The sequence below is a fragment of the Mus caroli genome, chromosome 19, assembly GCF_900094665.2.
Source record: "Mus caroli chromosome 19, CAROLI_EIJ_v1.1, whole genome shotgun sequence".
NCBI classification, from domain to species: Eukaryota; Metazoa; Chordata; class Mammalia; order Rodentia; family Muridae; genus Mus; species Mus caroli.
The window spans coordinates 6,117,513-6,137,181 of record NC_034588.1 but is presented as its reverse complement, the minus strand read 5'-3'; the positions used below and the strand labels follow the sequence as shown (position 1 = coordinate 6,137,181).

Sequence of the window (19,669 nt, the reverse complement as noted above, 5' to 3'; positions counted from 1 at the left end):
TTTGCCAAATGAAGAAAACCATGAAGCCCTTCCAGGTTGAGATTCTTTATTCTAGAGGTAGGAAGGGGATCGCATGCTCAGGTGGGGAGGGTCCAGCCCAGCTCCTCTAGCCCCCCACTGCATGCTTGTCCCCAATAAGTTACCCCTTTCCCGCAGCTACCCTCCTTTCTGAGTCCATCTGTCCTGCTCTGCCCCAGATGGGGCTGATCTAGCTCACTAGAGAAGCTGCTTGTCCCCAACATGTGGGCAGTGCCACATGGCAGGCTGGGGGAGGGGAGAGAAGCAACTGGGACACACCCTGTGGTTGGAGGGGCTGCCTCTGGTTCTCAGGGGTCAGGTCTTTTTTTTTAAAAAAAAAAGCCACATCCTGGGCTGGCCTGGAGCCCAGCCCCACAAGGTATGTGCCTCAAATAAGGTAGAGGTCAGGGTGAGGTTGCCATCACACCTCAATGGCTGGGTCTGAGCCCTGGCCCTGCCGTTGTAGCTGCTCCTCTTGCTTCATCTTAGGTTTCTCTGTCCGGGTGTGCCATACCAGTACCTGTGAAGGAGAGTTTAGGGTCAGGACCAGCCATAACCAGGGCTCTGGGGTGTTAAGATCTAAAATGGATTCCACCCCACCCCACCTCTTCTACATTCAGTGTTGGTATACAATGTATAAAATCTTGGGATGGGAGAACTTTGCTGCCTCTAAAGTGGAGCTGTGTTCCCTGTCTCTCTGATATATACATGGGCTCACATTAGTCTGTAAGATGAAGTGGCAGGAGCTCTACTCTGACTCTCAGAAGCCTTTTTAATAGAGTGAAAGCAAAGTTGGTCAAGATCTGGAGGATTTCTCCTGGTTCAAACACCCATTCCCAGTTCAGCTAGCTGCTCATCCCAGAGCCTTTCTCCATCCTCTTACCTGAGTACAGTTGGCAGCCCGTGGCTCCAGGTCCTTGGGATCTACGAGATGGCTCAGGAGACTACTTTCCAGGTGGCCCCGGGGTGCAGTAGCATCAAACTGGGCATTGGGCTTAGCCAATAGCAAGGGCAGGGCAACTGCAAATCCCGCCATGTCCAAGGGAAAGGGCCTGTTGGGTTCCCATGCTGTGTGGAAACCCACAACGCGGCCATCCTGTACCTGAGGACCTTCAAATCTCAGGCCACCCACCAGTCCCACAGGCCACACTGAGACACCACGAGTCCAACGCATCTGATGGAGATGAGAGAAGAAACAGAGAAGAATGGTCCAAGAAAAAGAACTACTTTGTTTATTGACCCCCTGCCCCTAGTGCTCCCCATCTTCACCAGCAGCCCAGATCAACACGGGTAAGCAAGAGAAAGAAGGGAGCTGGTCCCACCTGGCTCTTTCTCTGTCTTTAATCTCAGGGCTCACCTCCTTAAAGAGCTCCCGGCTGTAGGTGTTGTCATCGTCAGCAAAATACACGACTCCTTGGGTCCCTGGTGGTGGTGGATCCTGCTCCCCCCCAACAGCACCCCCTTTTCCTCGGAGCCAGTCAAGGGCCTTATTGCGCTGCTCCACTCCTCGGGGCCGGACCCAGCCTGGCTCACCTTCCCTAAGCCGTTGAGCCTTGGGGGTAAGGACAGCCAGGTGTGTAAAGAGGAGACCAGAAGCGGCCAACAGCCCCGAGACCAGCGGGGTAGGGCCCTCAGCGTCCTCCACTAGCAGCCAGTGTAGACGGGGCACCAAGCTCAGGGTCTGGGACAGCCGAACCAGCTCTGCCTTTTGTACCAGCCTGCAGAGGGAGAGATGCAGGAAGGAAGGGGCCAGGTAACCCTGGCCCTCTACACTTACAATGACAGCTGCTCCTGGTCACTGTTATTTCTGGCACCCCTACCTGTGCCCAAGCTGTGTGTGTGTTACTTAGGACGGAACCCAGGGTTTCAGGGATTCAAACACGTATCAAGAGACTGCCAAGTTACCTCCCGCTCCCTTGAGTGTCAATTTCATGCAGATAGTCACCTGCCCTATCTTTCCAGTCACTGGTCATAACCCATTTCAACACCAGGACTCAAGCTGGGCACGACTACAGGACAAATAACTTGGGATCACATGGATCTTAGCTTGAATTTTTTTGTAACTTGTTGTTTTTTGACGCAGGGTCTCATGTAGCTAGGCTGGCTCAAACTCATATGCTAATGATGGTCTTGAATTTCTGTCTCAACCTCCCACTGCTGGTATGCTACAACACCCTGAATGTTCAATTTTATTTGGTTTGGTTTTTTTTTTTGTTTGTTTGTTTCCAGACAGGGTTTCTCTGTGTAGCCCTGCCTGTCCTGGAACTCACTTTGTAGACCAGGCTGGCCTCAAACTCAGAAATCCTCCTGCCTCTGCCTCCCGAGTGCTGGGATTAAAGGCATGTGCCACCACACCTGGCTGAATGTTCAATTTTATAGTTTATCAAATGAAATACTTTGAGAAATGGCTTAATCTAAGCCTCATTTACTCAGGAATAAAACTGGATTAAAAAGATGGGCACAGCTATACATGCCTTTAATCCCAGCACTCGGGGAGACAGAGGTAGACACACCTCTGTGGAGTATGAGGCCAGCTTTCTACATAGCAAGTTCCAAGAGAGCCAAGACACTACATAGAGAGATCCTGTGTCAAAAAAGTAAATAAATAGGCCAGGCAGTTGTGATGCATGCCTTTAATCCCAGCACTAAGAAGACAGAGGCAGATGTGGACCTCTAAGTTTGAGGCCACCCTGGTCTATATTGAGAGTCTCAGAACAGCCAGAGGGCTACACAGAGAAACCCTGTCACAGAAAACCAAAATAAATAAATAAATAAATAGATAGATAGATAGATAGATAGATAGATAGATAGATAGAAAAAAGAGGCTGGAAATGTAGCTCAATGATAACATGTTTGTCTAGCCAATATGCAGTTCAATCCCCAATAACAAACAAATAAAAAAATAGATAAATATTTTGTAACAGTTTTATTAGTTTTATTATTGGCTTTTTGAGACAGTTTCACACTGTAGCCCAGGTTAGCCTCAAACTCAGCAATTTTCAGGGCTCGGTTTGAGTGTTGATACTACAAGTATGCCATTACGTGTAGCTACACATATCAGTGTTAGGGATTGAATCCAAAGCTTTGAACAGCTACACAAGCACTCAGCAACTAAGTTATACCCCCCAGACAAAGATATAGTTCTGGAAAACTAGATAAGCTGGTCATGGTGGCACACTCCTTTAGTCCCAGCATTCAGGAAGCAGAATTAGACAGATCTTTGTGAGTATAGACCACTCACTGTGTAGACCATGGTCTACACAATAAGCTACCAGCCAGCCTGTGTGAGACCTTACTTCAAATTTTAAAAAAAGAAGAAGAAAAGAAAAGAAGAGGAGCCGGGCGTGGTGGCGCACGCCTTTAATCCCTAGTTCAGGGGATTCGCTTCTGCCTGTCTTCTGGCCCTTTTTGGTACCTGCACACTTTCAGTGCACATACAGAACCTCAGCCAAAAACATATACACTTAAATGAAGAAGTAAATAAGTAAACAAAGTTACTAATTCTAATTTATTTTAACTAATTGGGCTTTTAGAGACAAAATCTTGGACTGGTTTGTTGGTTATGCCTTTAATCCCAGATCTCGCAAGGCAGAGGCAGAGAGGTGTTCAAGGCCAGCCATGGCTACACAATGCAACCTTGCATCAGAAAATAAAAATAATGACAGAATCTCATTTTGTAGCCTAGGTTGGCCTCAAAAATCATACCAATCCCTCTGTCTCAGGCCCCTCAGTACTGGGGATTACCAGGCATGCGTCAGCATGTCATGACTGGCGCAATACAATTTATCAAGTAAAACACTTTAGGAAATGGCTTGAATCTCACATTTACTTAGGAATCAAGCTGGATTAGGAAACTGGGCACAGTAGTGAGCACACACCTTTAATCCTGTCATTTGAGAGACACAAGCAGGGGAATCAGTCTAGTCTACAGAGTGAGTTCCAGGACAACCAGAGCTACACAGAAAAACCTTCTCTTGAAAAACCCAAATAAATAAATAAATAATAAAAATTAAAAATGAAACACTACAAGGCCAGGTTCTTTTCTTTCTGTGGTAAGGCTTCCAGAGGAGTTTTAGAGGAAATCCCAGTCATTCTCCAAATGAGAACATTATTTGTTTCTTCATTTTGAGATAGGATCTCCCTGTGGAGCTCTGGCTAGCCTGGAACTGACTACCTAGACCATAGACCAGGCTGGCCTAAAACTCTAGAGGAGATCCTCCAGCCACTGTTTCCTTAATGCTGGGATTAAAGATGCACATAATCTCTGCCCAGCTATGCACCGGGAGTGAGTGGTTTGCCTCTTTTGGGTTTCCTCGGGGTTAACATTGGTTTGCTGCTGGTGGTGTAAGTTACTGAGGCTAGGAAGGTATGCTGAAGACATGGTAGCAGAAGGACTTTTTGGCTGCATGTCCCAAACCACACTTCAAAATGGGTTTTCTCAGTATTAAACAAGATTTTGACTCTAAAAAAAGAAAGAGAGAGAGAGAGAGAGAGAGAAGGAGAAGAAGGAAGAGGAGGAAGAGGAAAGGAAGGAAGGAAGGATTGATTCGACTAAACCTACTTAGCCCTGTTTTCTAAATTTAATCAGAAATTGTTGGCGTTTTGTTTGTTTGTTTTGTTGTTGGGTATGTGTGTGTGTGTGTGTGTTTGTTAGCTTTGAGACAGTCTTACTCTGTAGTCCAGAATGGGTGAAACAGTAGCTCTCAGTCTCCCAAGTGCTGGGATTGCTAGATGTCAGCTACCATTCTGGATCTAATCAAAGTGTTAGAACTTTCTAACCAAAAGATTCCTAAGAAGAGTTCATTCAATGGCAAGCTCAAATTTTCTTTCACACTTCATTGTTGTACCTTAAAGTTTAGCAATAACTCAGCAATCTACTTCCTAATACTCCTTTGTCTATTTTTAAAGGAAAAAAAAAAACAAAACGTTTTCCCACAAATCTGAATAAAGACACAGATCACTTTTCATAACATTTGGCAAACTCTAGTTTAAGCATCACCCCGTACTTCAGTGCCTCCCCAGATTCATCATTAACCCTCTTCTTGTTCAATACAGAGCTCCTGAGTGTACCAGAGCCGTACCTGGCATAGGTGGGGGTAATGACATAGATAGTAGGCAGGGCCTCAGGTTCAGGGGGCTGGGCTGGGACAGGGGGTGGGCGACGGAGATCGGCTTGCAACTGGGATATCCTCAGGTCCTTCTGCCGAAGCTGCTCAGCTGCAGCTCGAAGTGGAGGGAGGCAGTCGCAAGGCTGGCCTGGTACCAGGAAGCACCAACAGGAAGAGCAAGTTGTGACAGAGAACCACAGGATAGTAAGTAGTTCAAAAACCTAGGCCAATTCTTTTTAATTCCTAGCCAATACAGAAATTCCCTTGTAACTTGCTTTTTTTTTTTTTTTTAGAATGGTGTCAGAGAGTTCAATCAACAGGCACTCTTCATCTTTCACTCTTACTGTGTTACTGTTTTAAGGTAGGTCTTGCTATATGGCTCCAAACTGACTGACCTCAGACCTTTAACCCACTGACCTGTTTCCCAAACGGTGTGCCACAACATTCAACTCTTCAATTTTAACCAGTTTCATCTGTCACTCTATTTTTCTTTGCTGGGCTCCAACCCAGGGCCTTACACTTGTGAGTGTTCTACCACTGTGCTACACCCTCAGCCCTGCCACTATTTTCACTAGTACATTTCGACGATTATGTCAGCCTTTCTGTCCTTTCTACCTTCTGATCCTAATTTTACCTTCCAGACATAAGGAATAGAACAGTCTGAACTCCTAGAGGCTCTCCTGTAATGGCACTACCTGAAAAGCATTTACCAAGCTCCCGCATAAAAGGCTGAATTCAAGCCGCTCCGTGGTCATGTGACCACTGACTTGTCAGTAAGTTCACAGATTCCATTACACGACAAATATTTATTGAATAAAAAGGGGGAGGGGGGAAATAGTCCCTACTCCCTAGCTACTTTAGTGGAAGAAGTAGACACTAATAAAGTCATTACAAATTGTGATATGGGCCACTTAGAAAATTAAAAGGGATCAAGACTAATAAGGGTTACTTGAGCTAAGGTTGTTAGGGAAGTCCTGATGTGACATCTGGCCTAAAACCAGAAGGATGAGAAATAGATGGCCTGGAGGTGGGGAGAGCACAGCAGGTCAAAAGCTGGAGGGGACAATGAACCAGGGGGTTCTCAAAAACCTATCAGCAAGGCAGAGCAAGGGGAGGGTGGAAAATAGGTTGCTAGGCGGCGGCGGGGTCATTTGGGGCTTGACCGGTATCCGCGGAGTTGCAGACTGCCAAGAGTTCTACACAAGGGGCCACCGAGGGCTGTCCCGAGGGCCGAGCGAGCGGGAAGCCGCTGTCTGCGGGTCTCATCCCCAGCGCCTTGGGCCGGCCCTCCGCACACCGCCCCGCCCCTTCCCCGCTCACCGAGCTGCACCAGAGCGTAGAGGAGGCCGGCGATCGACACCAGGAAGTAGGCAAGAAACACGTTCTTCAGCTTCAGCTTCATGGCCGGTGCCACCGGGGCAGGCGGGGTCCACCGGGGACCGGCAGGGACAGGTCCGCCCGGCCCTCCGCCCTCCCGCCGGCCCCGCCCCGGCCGCCCGGGCCGCGCCCCGCCTTCCCCAGGCTCCCTTACTAGTTCCCGGGAACACCGGACTCTGAGCGACACCTGGGACCACTTCCGGCTAGTGGTGTCCCTCCCACAGGCAGCTTCCGGTCCCGCCTCCTGGTAGGCCATTGACGCTATATCCGCTGGGTCAAGCGGTCGTGGCAGGCTGACCTAGAGCTTGTGTGGCCTAGCTCTATAATCAGCTTGAAGCTCCCAATTGAGCACAAGCTCCACCCTTGTCACTGAGTTTTCTAGACCCACTCAACCATCCTTCAGCCTCAGCATTGGCTGCTTAAAGAAACGGTTGTTCATTACTTGTTTAACCAATGAGTGAAATCTAGAACACACCAGGTGCTTGGCTAGGTCGTTTCCAGTGATTCTCAATCTTCCTAATACTGGGACCCTTTAATACAGTTCCTCATGTTTTGGCATCCTCCCCATCATAAAATTCATTTTGTTGCTACTTCAAAACTGTAATTTTGCTGTTAGGAGTCGTGATGTAAAAGACTTCTAATGGCATTCCTGCTGGTCCCTCCTGCTTTGTGCTGATTGCACTGGTTGTCTCTGTTAGGTTGTGCCACCACTGCTTCGAGTTCGCTCTCCCTACTCTACCGAACTGAACTGCTGATAGATTCATGAAATGTCTGAGTGGATCAAGCTGCCACTGCTAACCTGGGAACTGAATTGCAGATTTCCAGACAACAGACAAAAGCTACTCCAAAGAATTTTTCTAAACGTGTCCAGATCCCCCGTATCTTTCCTTTTCCACTACCTCTGGTGGGTGGTGGACTACAAGGGAGGTTAAAGTGTTTAAGAATCAGCATTAAAAATAGGATTTGAAAAAATTTAAAGTTACACATGTTCATGAGGACCAGAGGACTTTGGAGTTTTAAGCTTGGGACCTCAGGGTTGGTGCTCTTAACTGTTGAACCATCTCATCAGTCTTCCAATTTTAGGCCAAAATTATGTCATTACCATAGGACAATTTTTAAAAGTTCCTTCTAGATCTTCCGCTCCACCATCTGTAGTTTCTTCAGGGTCACCTCTCTTCAGCAAGTGACTACAGAGCTAAAAGTGGGTACCAAATCTATATTACAACGATACTTTATTCACTGATTCATAACAATTTACATATTTAGTCCAGGAAGTAGCTTGTCTAGTATGCACTGTTTTTCTTTGTCCTACCCCTACCCCCAACCCCCCAGCCCCACCCAAAACAAGGTTTCAGTTTCTCTGTTTAACCACCCTGACTGTCCTGGAACTCACTTTGCTAGCCAGGCAAACGCAAGAGATCTGTCTACCTCTGATGAGATTTAAAGGGCATACATCACCACTGGCCAGCATGTGCACTAGTTTTTATCACCAAAAAACCTGGGGTAGTGGTGCATGTCGACAATTCCTGCACAACATTGAAAGTGGAGGTAAACTCCACTATATCTCAAGATGGTCAGCCTGGCAATGATGGCACATGCCTTTAATCTCAGCACTTGGGAAGCAGAGGCAGGCGGATTTCTGAGTTCGAGGCCAGCCTGGTCTACAGAGTGAGCTCCAGGACAGCCAGAGCTACACAGAGAAACCCTGTCTGGAAAAAACAAAAAAGAAAAAAAGAAAAGATTGTCAGCCTAGGCTATCTGGAACCCTGTCCTATTACACAAACTGTTTCTCTTTGCTGAACAATATATATTGTTTCAACATATATTCAATAAAAAAAGAAAACTCACAAAAGAAAATACTGTTCCTACCAGTAACTATATTTCTGTTTCAATGTTACATCATAATAAAAACATTTAAAACTCCTTTCATTTAGCTCTGTAAAAACCATTTAGGAATTATCTAGTCACCCTACCAGACAAAACAAAATTTCAGAACTTTTTTTTCCCTGTAACCAAGTATCCACTGCTTGTCCTTTCTCCAATCTTTCCAACAATAGTTCTGAGACTCTTAGTACAGAATAGCCTTCAACTTAAAAGTCTCAGGATGGCCTTGAATTATTCCACCATTCCCAGAAAGGTTTTTTGTTTTGTTTTTTTAATCCTTATCTGAAAGGGTCTGTGGTCTAGAATGGCTTTGGACTCCCAACTCAGGCAATCTATCAGACTCCAGCTCTTTGCTAGCAAGTTCAACTTAACCATGGGAGGATTTTTAAAATGCTGATATAGGGCATAACCATAGGTCCAATCCCCAGCATTGCAAACCAATTTTTTTTTCTTTTTTTGGTTTTTTCAAGACAGGGTTTCTCTGTATAGCCCTGGCTGTCCTGGAACTCATTTTGTAGACCAGGCTGGCCTCCAAGTCAGAAATCTGCCTGACTCTGCCTCCCAAGTGCTGGGATTAAAGGCCTGCACCACCACACCCGGCTTGCAAACCAATTTTTAAAAGCTGAGTATGGTAATGCTATCTAATATACAAGAACTTGGGAGGCTGTGGCTAAAGGATCAGGTGCTCAAAGCCAGTGGGCTACGTGTCAAAATCCCGCATTAGGTTGGGCTCAGTAGCTAAGCCTTTAATCCCAGCTCTAAGGGAGGCAGGAAGAGCTCTTGACTTCCAGGCTAGTCAAAGCTATATGGTGAGACCCTAAATCAAAAGGTAAATTTAAAAAGTACTGTTGGGCTGGAGAGATGGCTCAGTGGTTAAGAGCTCTGACTGCTCAGGAGGCAGAGGCAGTCGGATTTCTGAGTTTGAGGCCAGCCTGGTCTACAAAGTGAGTTCCAGGACAGCCAGGGCTATACAGAGAAACCCTGTCTTGAAAAACCAAAAAAAAAAAAAAGACGGCTCTTACGAAGGTCCTAAGTTCAAATCCCAGCAACCCCACGGTGGCTCACAACCATCCATAATGAGATTTGACATCCTCTTCTGATGTCTGAAGACAGCTACAGTGCTTACATATAATAATAAATAAATCTGCAAAAAAAAAAAAAAAAGTGCTATTAACTAAAAATAGCCTTCTGATGAAAACATTTGACCCTGTATGTATTTCCAAAAGACCCCTACTAGGGCTGATCACTACTTATTACGTCCACTTTAAAATATGACAGTTGCTGTGAATATGTGTGCAGGCCAGAGGTTAAATATCTTGAGTGTTCTTCAGGCACCATCCTTATTCTTTTGTTTTGTTTTGAAACTTGATCTCTCACTGGACTAGAACTTACCAAGTAGGCTAGGAAAGCTGGCCAGAGCCCCAAGGATCCAACTGTCTCTGCTCCCAAGAATTAAGCTTACAGCTGGGCGGTGGTGGCGCACACCTTTAATCCCAGCACTCGGGAGGCAGAGACAGGTGGATTTCTGAGTTCTAGGCCAGCCTGATCTACAAAGTGAGTTCCAGGACAGCCAGGGCTATACAGAGAAACCCTATCTCGAAAAAAACAAAAACATAAAACAACAACAACAACAAAAAGAATTAGGCTTACACACTCAGCTTTCTTTACAGTGAGTCTGTGGATCAAACTCAGGCCCCTATATTTTCGAGACAAAGCAGTTTTCTGACCAGTTCACCTCCTGAGACCCATTGCTGGGTTCTTCTAAAGGGCTAGCATCTCAAGCTAAAGCCGCCCTCAGGTTGGCTCATTTTGCTGAAATGAAACAGTTTATACAGAATAAAATGGTAGGCCACTATTTACTGGAGCGATTTTGTTCAGTTTACAAGTATAATTCAGGGCTGGTGAGATGGCTCAGCGGTTAAGAGCGCCGATTGCTCTTCCAAAGGTCCTGAGTTCAAATCCCAGCAACCACATGGTGGCTCACAACCATCCGTAACAAAATCTGATGCTCTCTTCTGGAGTGTCTGAAGACAGCTACAGTGTACTTGCATATATAAATAAATATTTTTTAAAAAGTATAATTCAGACATCCAATTATTATTTATGTTTTGTTTTGTTTTTTATTGTTTCTCCTTTTTATCAAAACTTGTCACAGTTGGGAACCCAGAGGAAGTAAAAAAAATTCCCACAAATAGTTCTCCTGGTTCCTGAGTCCTCCCTCAACCCGCTTACCAGGGCTTGAAGCCATCCCTGGGTACACATGATCATCTTCCCCCCACCCTCAGTCCTCTTCCCAGCAATAAATACAGGTGACCGTGATTCAGTGAGACCACAACTCATGTCTCTATCTTGAGTGTCCCAAGGGGACCAGAGGGGCAAAAGAAGTTTAATAACCTTTCCCTCCTAATTGTGTGGAAGCGTCTCCCTCTAAGATGGGAGAAATGCAGCAGCTCTGGAAAGAAACAGGAAGACAAGGTTGAGATGAGAAGGAAGAGGACGTTCTCCAGGAACCTCAATCTTGATCCATTCGTCCCTTACCAAGTAAGGGGTGGTCCCAGTGTATCAGTGGAACAGAGAAGGGGACATTCAGGGGGAAGGAATGAAAGGATGGGCATTTTGGATAGGAGGGAACTGGGAAGAAGAAAAGGAACCCTAATGTTCACTGTCCTCATCTTCTTCCAAGAAATGGCATCAACAAACAAGAGGCTTGAATAGATGGGGTCTAAGGAGAAGGAAGGGACACTAAGGAAGAGAAAAAGAAAGACAAGGCCCCTTGGGTCTTCACAAATGACTGTGCTCCAGTTACAGCAACAGGATACTGAGTATGAAGGGCTTGGTAACACACAGAAGGAAAGACTAGGTCACAAGTGGAATTCAGAGCCCTAGGACAGCCCTGTCATCTTGCCCAGATGTTGACAGAATCTGGGTCATAGAATTAGAAGGTGAAATCTAGGTAGGGTCAAACTCCAAGGCAAAAGAAAAGGTAACTCAATACCATCATGCCCTTCCTCCCAACTCAGAACAAGTCCCTTGGGTTATCGAAGATGAATACTCCAGTCGGATGCCACACTGACACCAGGTTTACGCAATATCAGCACTGAGGTCTCAGGGTCATGCTGGAAGGACAGGCGACTTTCAGGGGATCCTGTGGAAGAAAGGCAAGCACCACAGTCAATAATAGGCTACTTCTCCATAGCAAGGTTGCAACCCTGTCAGCCCTACCTCTGCTTCTTTTCCCAATTTCAAGGCCAGACCTATCACTAACCTTTGGTCTGGAGCACCACAGCTGCTGGCTTTCCAGCCCCCATGATGACTACTCGCTCAATCCAAATAGGTGTCTCAAAGTGGCCTTTGGGATCTGCTGAACTGGAGGCAACAAAAGCAAATGCCAATTGGAGAAATGGGCATGAAGATAATCCAAAGCAAAGTTCAAAGGTAACAAAAGCACAGCGAATCTGAGCACCCCTGAAGGCAAGGCCCATAGAGGATGCCCCATTACCTAGAGACAAGTGTGCTGCCAGAGAAAGAGAACCGACGCAACAGGAACTCATGGCGAGTCTGATAGTTAAAGGTGTGCCCATCATCTAGAAAGAGCTCTCCTTGAGCAGTACCCTGTGCAGGAAGAGGTGAGGAACTTAAGCCAAAGAGCGAGTGCCTTCATTCACATCCAGAGGACTGAGTCCTAGAAAACAGGCAATAGTTGAGGTAGCTCACCCACTGGAAACTCACCTGGGGACTGAGAGCAACAAAGAGTGTGATAGGATCGTCCTTCATACAGTCTGAAGAGCGCCTCACACGCATCCATCGAGGCACAATGGTTCCGCCACGCTGGAACACGGGGATCTAAGGCAAAAGTGCTGCACTGAAGCACTACTCCTTCAGGCCTTTCAGCATCTGATGTTCCTTCCCTCTGCCTCCCAAATTATATATTTTCTCCCCTTCTGGAGAAGTACAAGCAAACAGAGATGGCAGCTAGAGAGGTATACTCACACTGCTCAAGGTTACTGGCAGATACAAGGTCTGGGGACCATGATGCTTCTGATAGCTCTGAATGTCATACCACACCTGTGGGTGACAAGAAAATACTGCATCACTCAGTGCATAGGGGTTCCATCCTTTTGCTTCTTTGCCCACAATATTCTGTAACTTACTTCTTCTTGGCCAGGCAAATAGACCTGCACTCCGTGGGCCCCAGCATCTGATACAGGGTGAATAAGGAGTGCATCACCTAAAATATACCAGAATTAACAGGGAACGAGGGCATTAGAAGATCTGTCTGTCACAAGTCCAGCCAGTTACTCCAACTCCACACATACGCATCCCACACGTTGTTCTTAAGCTGAAGCCCAACCTCCTACCAGCTGTCCTCCCATTTCTCACCAAGCATAAACTGATCCTCTATACTGAAGGTAGACATATCCTCAGGATACTGTACCCAGAGGGGCCTAGGAAAGAAGCAAGACAGGAAAGGAAGCCATTTATATTCTCAGAGGTCAAAGATGCTCTCCTCCAAGAGCTAGCAATTAGAATTGCACTGGGGAGAAATCCAGCTTTCAGCCACTGGATTCAGGACTTGGGGTGCAGCTACAGAACTCCACCTTACCCAGTCACTGTACTTTTCTCTCTTACCTCCCTAACTCCACTCTTCTACCCACAGTTCTCTGCCTTTCAGTGGCCTCCTTGAGCACTTCAGTGACAGATAGCTTGCAAGGCCCTTTAGGAGCATAAGCATCATCTCTATTCCTAATGACAATCTCTCTACCAGTTCCTTCCCAAGGCCCACTGACTTCTCTTTTCTCCTTTTCTGGCTTGTTTCGGTGTTTTGGCACCTGCAGCCTCCTCTCCGTGGAATGCCCTTCCCTGAGATCACAAACACCTACTTCACTCATTGTACAGGTGCCTAATGTGGCTATATTCTCAAAAGGGCCTTTTGTGACTATCTAATCCTATAACTTCATGTTTCTTATTCTTGTCACTAACTTATCACTGTGGGCAATCTTCTTCAGGTTAGCCTCCAATACTCACTTGTTCCCTTTAGTCTTTCCATGACTCTCTCTTGGTTTGTTTGTTTGTTTGTTTGTCTGTCTTTTGTTTGTTTGTTTTTCGAGACAGGATTTGTGTAGCCCTGGCTGTCCTGGAACTCACTCTGTAGACCAGGCTGGCCTCGAACTCAGAAATACGCCTGCCTCTGGTTCCCTGTGCTGGGATTAAAGGCGTGTGCCACCACTGCCTGGCAACTCTCTTTTTGAGACAGGGTCTTGCTATATAGCACAAGCTGGTTTTGAACTTTCATTCTTCCTACCTCATACCTCAGCCTCCTAAATTTCAGTATTATAGACATATATAACAAGACCAGGCTTTTTATCATCATCATCGTCATCATCATTACAATTTTGAAGGTATGGAGGGTCATATGCCATGATGTGGTGGTCAGAAAAAAACTTGCAATTTCCAGGAGTCAATTCTCTACTTCCATCATGTTCTAGAGACTGAACTCCTATATTTGATGGCAACTGCTTTTACCCATTTCATTAGCCTGGTTTTTTTTTTGTTGTTTTTTTTTTTTTTTTTTTTGGTGACATTGGGGCTTGACCGAACTCACGGCTTTCTTTATACATTAAAAGGCAAGTACTCTACTACTGAATGACATCCTCAGACCGCTCTTCCACATTCATATTAAAACCTTACAAACAAGGCCCTGGAAAGGGAAAGAAATAGGCCCAGAGATGCAAACCAGACCTCATTATCTCCCAGTCATCTGACTCTACACAGACCCCACTGACTAATTTACCTCATGACAGGAAATCCTTCCTTGTGAGCTTGATAGAAGAGGGTATACCAGAAGGGCAGCAAAGAATATCGCTGGAACAAGGCATCTCGGATTGCATCTTGGTATTGAGACGCTAACAGCCATGGCTCTCGCCGCCCAGTGTCCAAGTGGGCATGAGCCCGAAAGAACGGCTGGTAGGCACCCATTTGGTACCAGCGCACAAGCAGCTCTGGCTCTGGGTTCTTGAAGAAGCCACCCACATCCGCTGGAAGAGGAGAAGGAGCAGGTTGCAAAATGGCAAAGAAGAAGCGCTGGCAGCCATTCATATAAATATTCTATTTTTTGTTCATGCCCAGGTCCTGTGACTTTAACCCAATCAAAACCCCAAATTTCTCCTTCTCTTACCACCACAGAAGGAAAGCCCCACCAGTGCCAGGCTGAGACACATAGGGATAGAGATCTTCAAATGATCCCATTCGGCAGTGTTGTCTCCTGTCCACACAGCTCCTAAGAGAGTCAAAGGGGAAGGAGCCTGATATAGAGCAAGGAATTCAGCCTTTATCTAGGTATCCTCTGACCTGCCACAGTCACTAGACAAGTGTCCAGGACACTCTGATGACAGTGAAGTGAAACACAACTCCTCTTTCTGGTACTAGGGACTTAGCAAAGGCCTTGCACAGGCTAGGCAGTGCTCCCCCTCCATCCCTGCCAGAGGCTTAGATATGCCATTCACACATCAAAATACACAGATGGAGGTTATAGTGTGCAGCTCTCCAAAGATACTATGGCTCCTCTGATCTGGCCTTCATACTTTTGTGTTACAACTCTATCTGCTTACTCTTCCCTGGAGACAGAGTCATACTAGGCAGATCAGGGTAGCCTAGACTACCTGGACAGTTTAGGCAGCCCTATGACTAAAGCTATTCCGACTCAGCAACCTTAAGTGCTGGGATTACAGGCATTTATTCCCATACACAGCTACCACAGCTCTAGTCTCCAAGCCTTACCAAAGCGCTGGGAGCCTGAGAAGAAAGCCCTACTCAGGACAAACGGACGCTCTATGCCACCAGAGCGCTGTATTAGCCCATCAGCAGTCGCCATGTGCTAGGAAGAAAGAGAAGAGAGTGAGGAACAAATGCCATCTGTCATCTGGTGACAACTATATAGTCTCCATGTTTAACTACTGTCCTCCCTTTGTCTGCCAACTTTCCTCTCCCGGTTCCTTACCACATATAAGCCATAGATGTTATGGATGTCCCGGTGCTCCCAGCCGCCATAATGCACAGCATCCTTCAACATGGTGACTTCAGGACCATTGAACACAGACGGTTCATTCATGTCATTCCAAACATAAAGATTAGGAGCTGAACCCTGAAAACACAGGTACCAATTATGTATGGGGGAAAAAAAGAGGACGACGGTCAACAGTAAACACTGTCAGAAAGAAAGCTTCTAGAAATCCAGAACCAAGTATTTCTCAGAATCCTCCAAGATCTTCAAGTCCCCATGAAATGTTACAGGTCAAACGAAAGCAATGGTCCTGAACAGAAAAGCTTATTCATGAAGGAGGAGTAGAAAAGACAGAAGGCATACGGACAGTCTTTCCTACCTCATAATTGTCAAAGCTGAACATGTTAGACCACCAGGCCCTCATCCTTGGATTAGTGAAGTCAGGGTAACTAGCTGAGCCTGAGCGAGAAAACACCAACTCTGAATTCCCAAAGAGGCAAAACCAAAACATAACAAAATGTCTCCACCTCTTTGGCTGCTCCACAGCCTCCCCTTCAATTATGGGCCTGCCTACCTGGCCAGCACCAGCCCTCGTAATCAGAGCCATCCCGAGTTTTAACATACAGCCCATGGTTTCGCAATTCTTCGTGAACTCGGTAGCCAGAGTCTACCTTGATGTGGGGGTCCACAATGGCCACCAGCTGGGAACAAAGAACAGAAGGAGAAACGGTGGAGACTACCATGCCTCAACCCTATGCAAGAAGACCAAACACAGCTACAGGACCCCCTTACCTTCCGCCTCTTGGAAGCCAAGTGCTCAAGCATATTGAGGGGCTGAGGAAATCGGGTGGGGTCCCAAGTGAAGTACCGCTTGCCATCAGCATGTTCAATGTCCAACCATATGACATCACAAGGCATGTTGTGATCATCAAAACCCTGATCCACTTCCAAAACATCAGCCTCATCCCGGTAGTTCCAGCGGCTCTGGTGATAGCCGAGGGAGAAGAGCGGGGGCAACGCCTGGGTCCCTGCAGGTTTAAATGAAAGGGTCACTGGAGCTGAGGAAATAGCAAAAGTTAAGAGCACTTGCTAGCCAGAAGTGGAAACATCACCTACCTGTGAGACTAGCATACTGCCTAAAGACATCAAAAGCCGAAGGGCCAAGCATTAGGAAAACATCAATAATGCCACTCTCTGACATCCAACGAATGTCTGTCTGTGGAGTCTCCCCAGATCCCTGCAGGTAATCAAGCATCTTCCCAAACAGGGTCTGTGAAGGAGACAAAGGGAAGTCAGCTTTTCATTGCCAACTTGAAACAAAAGCAGCAACTTTCTCCTGAGTCTCACACAGCTGGCTCCTAACACCTCACTATAATTTAATTTAAGAGTAAAGTCTCACTGGGCAGTGGTGGCGCACCCCTGTAATCCTAGCACTTGGGAGGCAGAGGCAGGCGGATTTCTGAGTTCAAAGCCAGCCTGGTCTACAGAGTGAGTTCCAGGACAGCTAGGACTACACAAAGAAACCCTGTCTCGAAAAACTGAAGGGAAAAAAAAAAAAAGAGTAAAGTCTCATTTCCTCAAGGAAGTGTTCACGGACCACACATCAGCTTGCCATTTACCACTCCCCAAGTCCTCTGCCTTATAATAACCTGATGATACCTGTCTTCTTCCCTCAAACTGGGAACTCTTTTCTTTCTTTCAAGACATATTTACTTATGTGTTTTATGTACATGAGTACTCTAGTTGCATGGATGCCTGCATGACAGAAAAGGGCATCAGACAGAAGAGGGCATCAGATCCCATTACAGATGGCTGTGAGCCACCATGTTGTTGGGAATTGAACTCAAGACCTCTGGAAGAGCAGTCAGTGCTCCTAACCACTGAGCCGTCTCTCCAGGCCCAGAGATCGGCAGCATAGCCCCTGCAACCTAGAGTGTTCCTACAGAATGGACGAGAAACAAGGGAGTCTTCTCAAGCCAGAGAAGCAGTGGCTTCACATGAGGACTACCTGCAATGACTATGACTGTCTCTCAAATAAGCTGTGCCACTCATTAGTGTTTTCACACTCACACCCAGCATCCCTAGCATAAGGCATGGCAGACTCTCACCACATCTCTCCCATGCCATGCTCTCACCTTCCCAGCCGTGTTAGAGGATATATCAACCCATGTCTCGGCAGCATTAAGCCAGAAGATGCCCAGGTCTCGATGAAAGCTGTGTGCCAGGAGCACAGGCACAGACCCATATAGAGCCATGGGGTTGTTCAGCTCATACTGGAACACGTCCAAGTTGTACAGGCGGTACGGCTCACCACCCCTGGTGGTAGACAGACAAGACTTAGGCTAATGAATGGCCAGGCTACAGCTTATGCAAATGCTACTCCACAGACATAGCTGAGAGAAAAGGAAAGTCTCCTTCTTTAAAACAAGTGCATAATCAAGGAGGTAGCCCAGATACAAGAAGGGAATTATGCTTGTCTACAATATGCAACTGTATGAGCAAGTCCCCAGCCCTGACTGCCTCCTTTTCTAACCCCATCCCAGTGTTACTATCAGACTCACTCAGTGACCTTCAGTCTCAGGCTGTCAGCATGCTCAGGGATCCCATACACATGTTCCATTCCTGGCAGAGAAAAGTCCAAACCTACAGACGTGGGGCCTGAAAGAAAAGGATGATTTACAGAGCTTCCGTTTGGCAAGATACCTCTGTGCCCCTGTCCAGGGCTTTCCCAGCCTCTCACCATAAGGCTTGCTGTCAGAATGTGTTTTGAATGTCTCCTCCCAGGCTCCTGGCTCATCCTTCTCAGCCTTTTCCTGGGTCTCCTCTGGCTGTAAGAAAAGTGGACTGATACCCACTCATGTCCCAGTTATCTTTTCCCATTCTCAGGGTCTAAATCTCATCCTTTAAGAGGAGAACGGGCTCAGTTTTCTTGTGGGCCTTTACTCTCCGGCCTCCCAGGCAGCCCCATTCTCCACTCCAACCACCTGGCACTTCAACTTACCTTGTCACCATCCCCAGGTGTTGCTTCAGGCTGGGCTCCATTGCCTTCAGCTGGGTCTTTTGATTCTTGCCTGGAAGGTAGGAGAGCTGTCTGCTCCAATCCAGAGGGGACGGGGACGAGGGGCTAATGGAAGGAGGGGTGAGGGAATAGAGAGCCGAGGGTCCAAAGGAATGAAAGCACTGAAGGAAGGGACTGACTGTTAAAGCTCGGGAAGGGCCCAGTGAGCAAGGATGGGGAGAGAACTGACAGAGGAGAATGAGGAGAAAATGCCAGCAGGAAGTACTTTCTGCATACAGGCCCATATCAGCAGCCTCTGTTGATATCTACAAGAGACGCACGGGCAAGGGGGTTCTAAATGCCAGTCCTGGCTCTGAAAAATCTGACCTTTCTTGATCATACTTTAGAAAGGCAAGTTGGTCAGACCATAAAAAAAAAGCCTCTCCAGACACACTCTGGGACTGTAAAAGGTTTTGCCAAAGAATGCTTTTCAGAGGCAGTTAGCTAACAGTTCTCTCCAGAATCTCAATGTATTCCAAGTGAGAGCCAGGAATCACAGCAAAACAGAGCATCCCTCCAGCCCTTAGCAAAGCAATAAGCTTCCTACATTCCATAAGGACTTCCAGCACTCATATTCCCCCCAAAGGGCTCACAGCCAGGGGACAGCAAACAAGGACCCAAATACCAAGAGGGGGGAAGGACAGATGGTGAAGAGGAGGGAATAAAAAGGTCTGGGCAGCTTCCCCAGCGGGCCAGAGTGAGGGGTGGGTGAGGAAGAGGAACAGATACAATACCAGTGGCCATGGATTTACCTAGAGAAAAGGTTCTTGATCTTATCCCACATGCTACCGAGCGAGAGACTAACTTTATCCGAGAAACTGGGGCAGGAGGAGATGAGTAGGGAAGGGGGAGGAGGCACAAAACCAACACAAAAACAGAAACATAAAAGTGAGTTTCAGTAGACAAACTTCCAGAGATGGGGGGAAAAGAAACCGCAAATAAATAAATAAATAAATAAATAAATAGGAAGAAAATACACTAGGGGAATGTGATGATGTGAGAAGGGGAAGGAGAAAGCAGATCCAGGCAGACTTCCCAGAGGAGGTGCCTAGTGTACAGCCCAGGGACAAAAGTATCTGCCTCCTGATCTGTACAAGACAGAGACAAGTGCAACCCAGTTCTGTTTTTACCCTCCCTGAGAGTATCTCCCACCCTCCTGCCCCTCCCTGAGAGTATCTCCCACCCTCCTGCCCCTCCCTGAGAGTATCTCCCACCCTCCTGCCC

At 46.8% G+C, this 19,669-nt stretch overlaps 2 protein-coding genes and 1 long non-coding RNA gene across 4 annotated transcripts in view; 1 reads left to right on the top strand and 2 right to left on the bottom strand.

Moving 5' to 3' along the window:
• Nucleotides 1–29: 29 nt before the first annotated feature.
• On the bottom strand, nucleotides 30–6,717 carry B3gat3 (beta-1,3-glucuronyltransferase 3). The gene is made up of 5 exons (XM_021152343.2): nucleotides 6,447–6,717; nucleotides 5,100–5,274; nucleotides 1,376–1,736; nucleotides 902–1,192; nucleotides 30–538 (listed from the first exon to the last, which is right to left on the bottom strand). The coding sequence occupies exons 1-5, from the start codon at nucleotides 6,526–6,528 to the stop codon at nucleotides 440–442; spliced, it is 1,008 nt and encodes a 335-aa protein (XP_021008002.1). The 5' UTR covers nucleotides 6,529–6,717; the 3' UTR covers nucleotides 30–439.
• On the top strand, nucleotides 5,184–5,870 carry LOC115029980. The gene is made up of 3 exons (XR_003835555.1): nucleotides 5,184–5,330; nucleotides 5,420–5,487; nucleotides 5,768–5,870. It is a non-coding gene; the product is annotated as an uncharacterized LOC115029980 (long non-coding RNA).
• Nucleotides 6,718–10,487: 3,770 nt separating the features above from the next.
• Ganab (glucosidase II alpha subunit) overlaps nucleotides 10,488–19,669 on the bottom strand; it is a 22,045-nt gene continuing 12,863 nt past the window's right edge. Inside the window, exons 6-25 of one of the 2 annotated variants that reach the window (XM_021151251.2) lie at nucleotides 19,198–19,263; nucleotides 18,389–18,458; nucleotides 18,128–18,215; nucleotides 17,949–18,045; nucleotides 17,523–17,703; nucleotides 16,504–16,657; nucleotides 16,180–16,415; nucleotides 15,962–16,088; nucleotides 15,767–15,846; nucleotides 15,385–15,528; nucleotides 15,165–15,261; nucleotides 14,563–14,664; nucleotides 14,179–14,422; nucleotides 12,768–12,832; nucleotides 12,539–12,615; nucleotides 12,378–12,452; nucleotides 12,117–12,230; nucleotides 11,887–11,999; nucleotides 11,653–11,753; nucleotides 10,488–11,532 (exon numbers count right to left, since the gene is read on the bottom strand). In XM_021151251.2, coding sequence (XP_021006910.1) covers nucleotides 11,423–11,532; nucleotides 11,653–11,753; nucleotides 11,887–11,999; nucleotides 12,117–12,230; nucleotides 12,378–12,452; nucleotides 12,539–12,615; nucleotides 12,768–12,832; nucleotides 14,179–14,422; nucleotides 14,563–14,664; nucleotides 15,165–15,261; nucleotides 15,385–15,528; nucleotides 15,767–15,846; nucleotides 15,962–16,088; nucleotides 16,180–16,415; nucleotides 16,504–16,657; nucleotides 17,523–17,703; nucleotides 17,949–18,045; nucleotides 18,128–18,215; nucleotides 18,389–18,458; nucleotides 19,198–19,263 — 2,341 coding nt within the window. In that variant the 3' untranslated portion in view covers nucleotides 10,488–11,422. The remainder of the gene's footprint in view (nucleotides 11,533–11,652; nucleotides 11,754–11,886; nucleotides 12,000–12,116; nucleotides 12,231–12,377; nucleotides 12,453–12,538; nucleotides 12,616–12,767; nucleotides 12,833–14,178; nucleotides 14,423–14,562; nucleotides 14,665–15,164; nucleotides 15,262–15,384; nucleotides 15,529–15,766; nucleotides 15,847–15,961; nucleotides 16,089–16,179; nucleotides 16,416–16,503; nucleotides 16,658–17,522; nucleotides 17,704–17,948; nucleotides 18,046–18,127; nucleotides 18,216–18,388; nucleotides 18,459–19,197; nucleotides 19,264–19,669) is intronic. The other variant, XM_021151252.2, reaches the window with a different exon arrangement.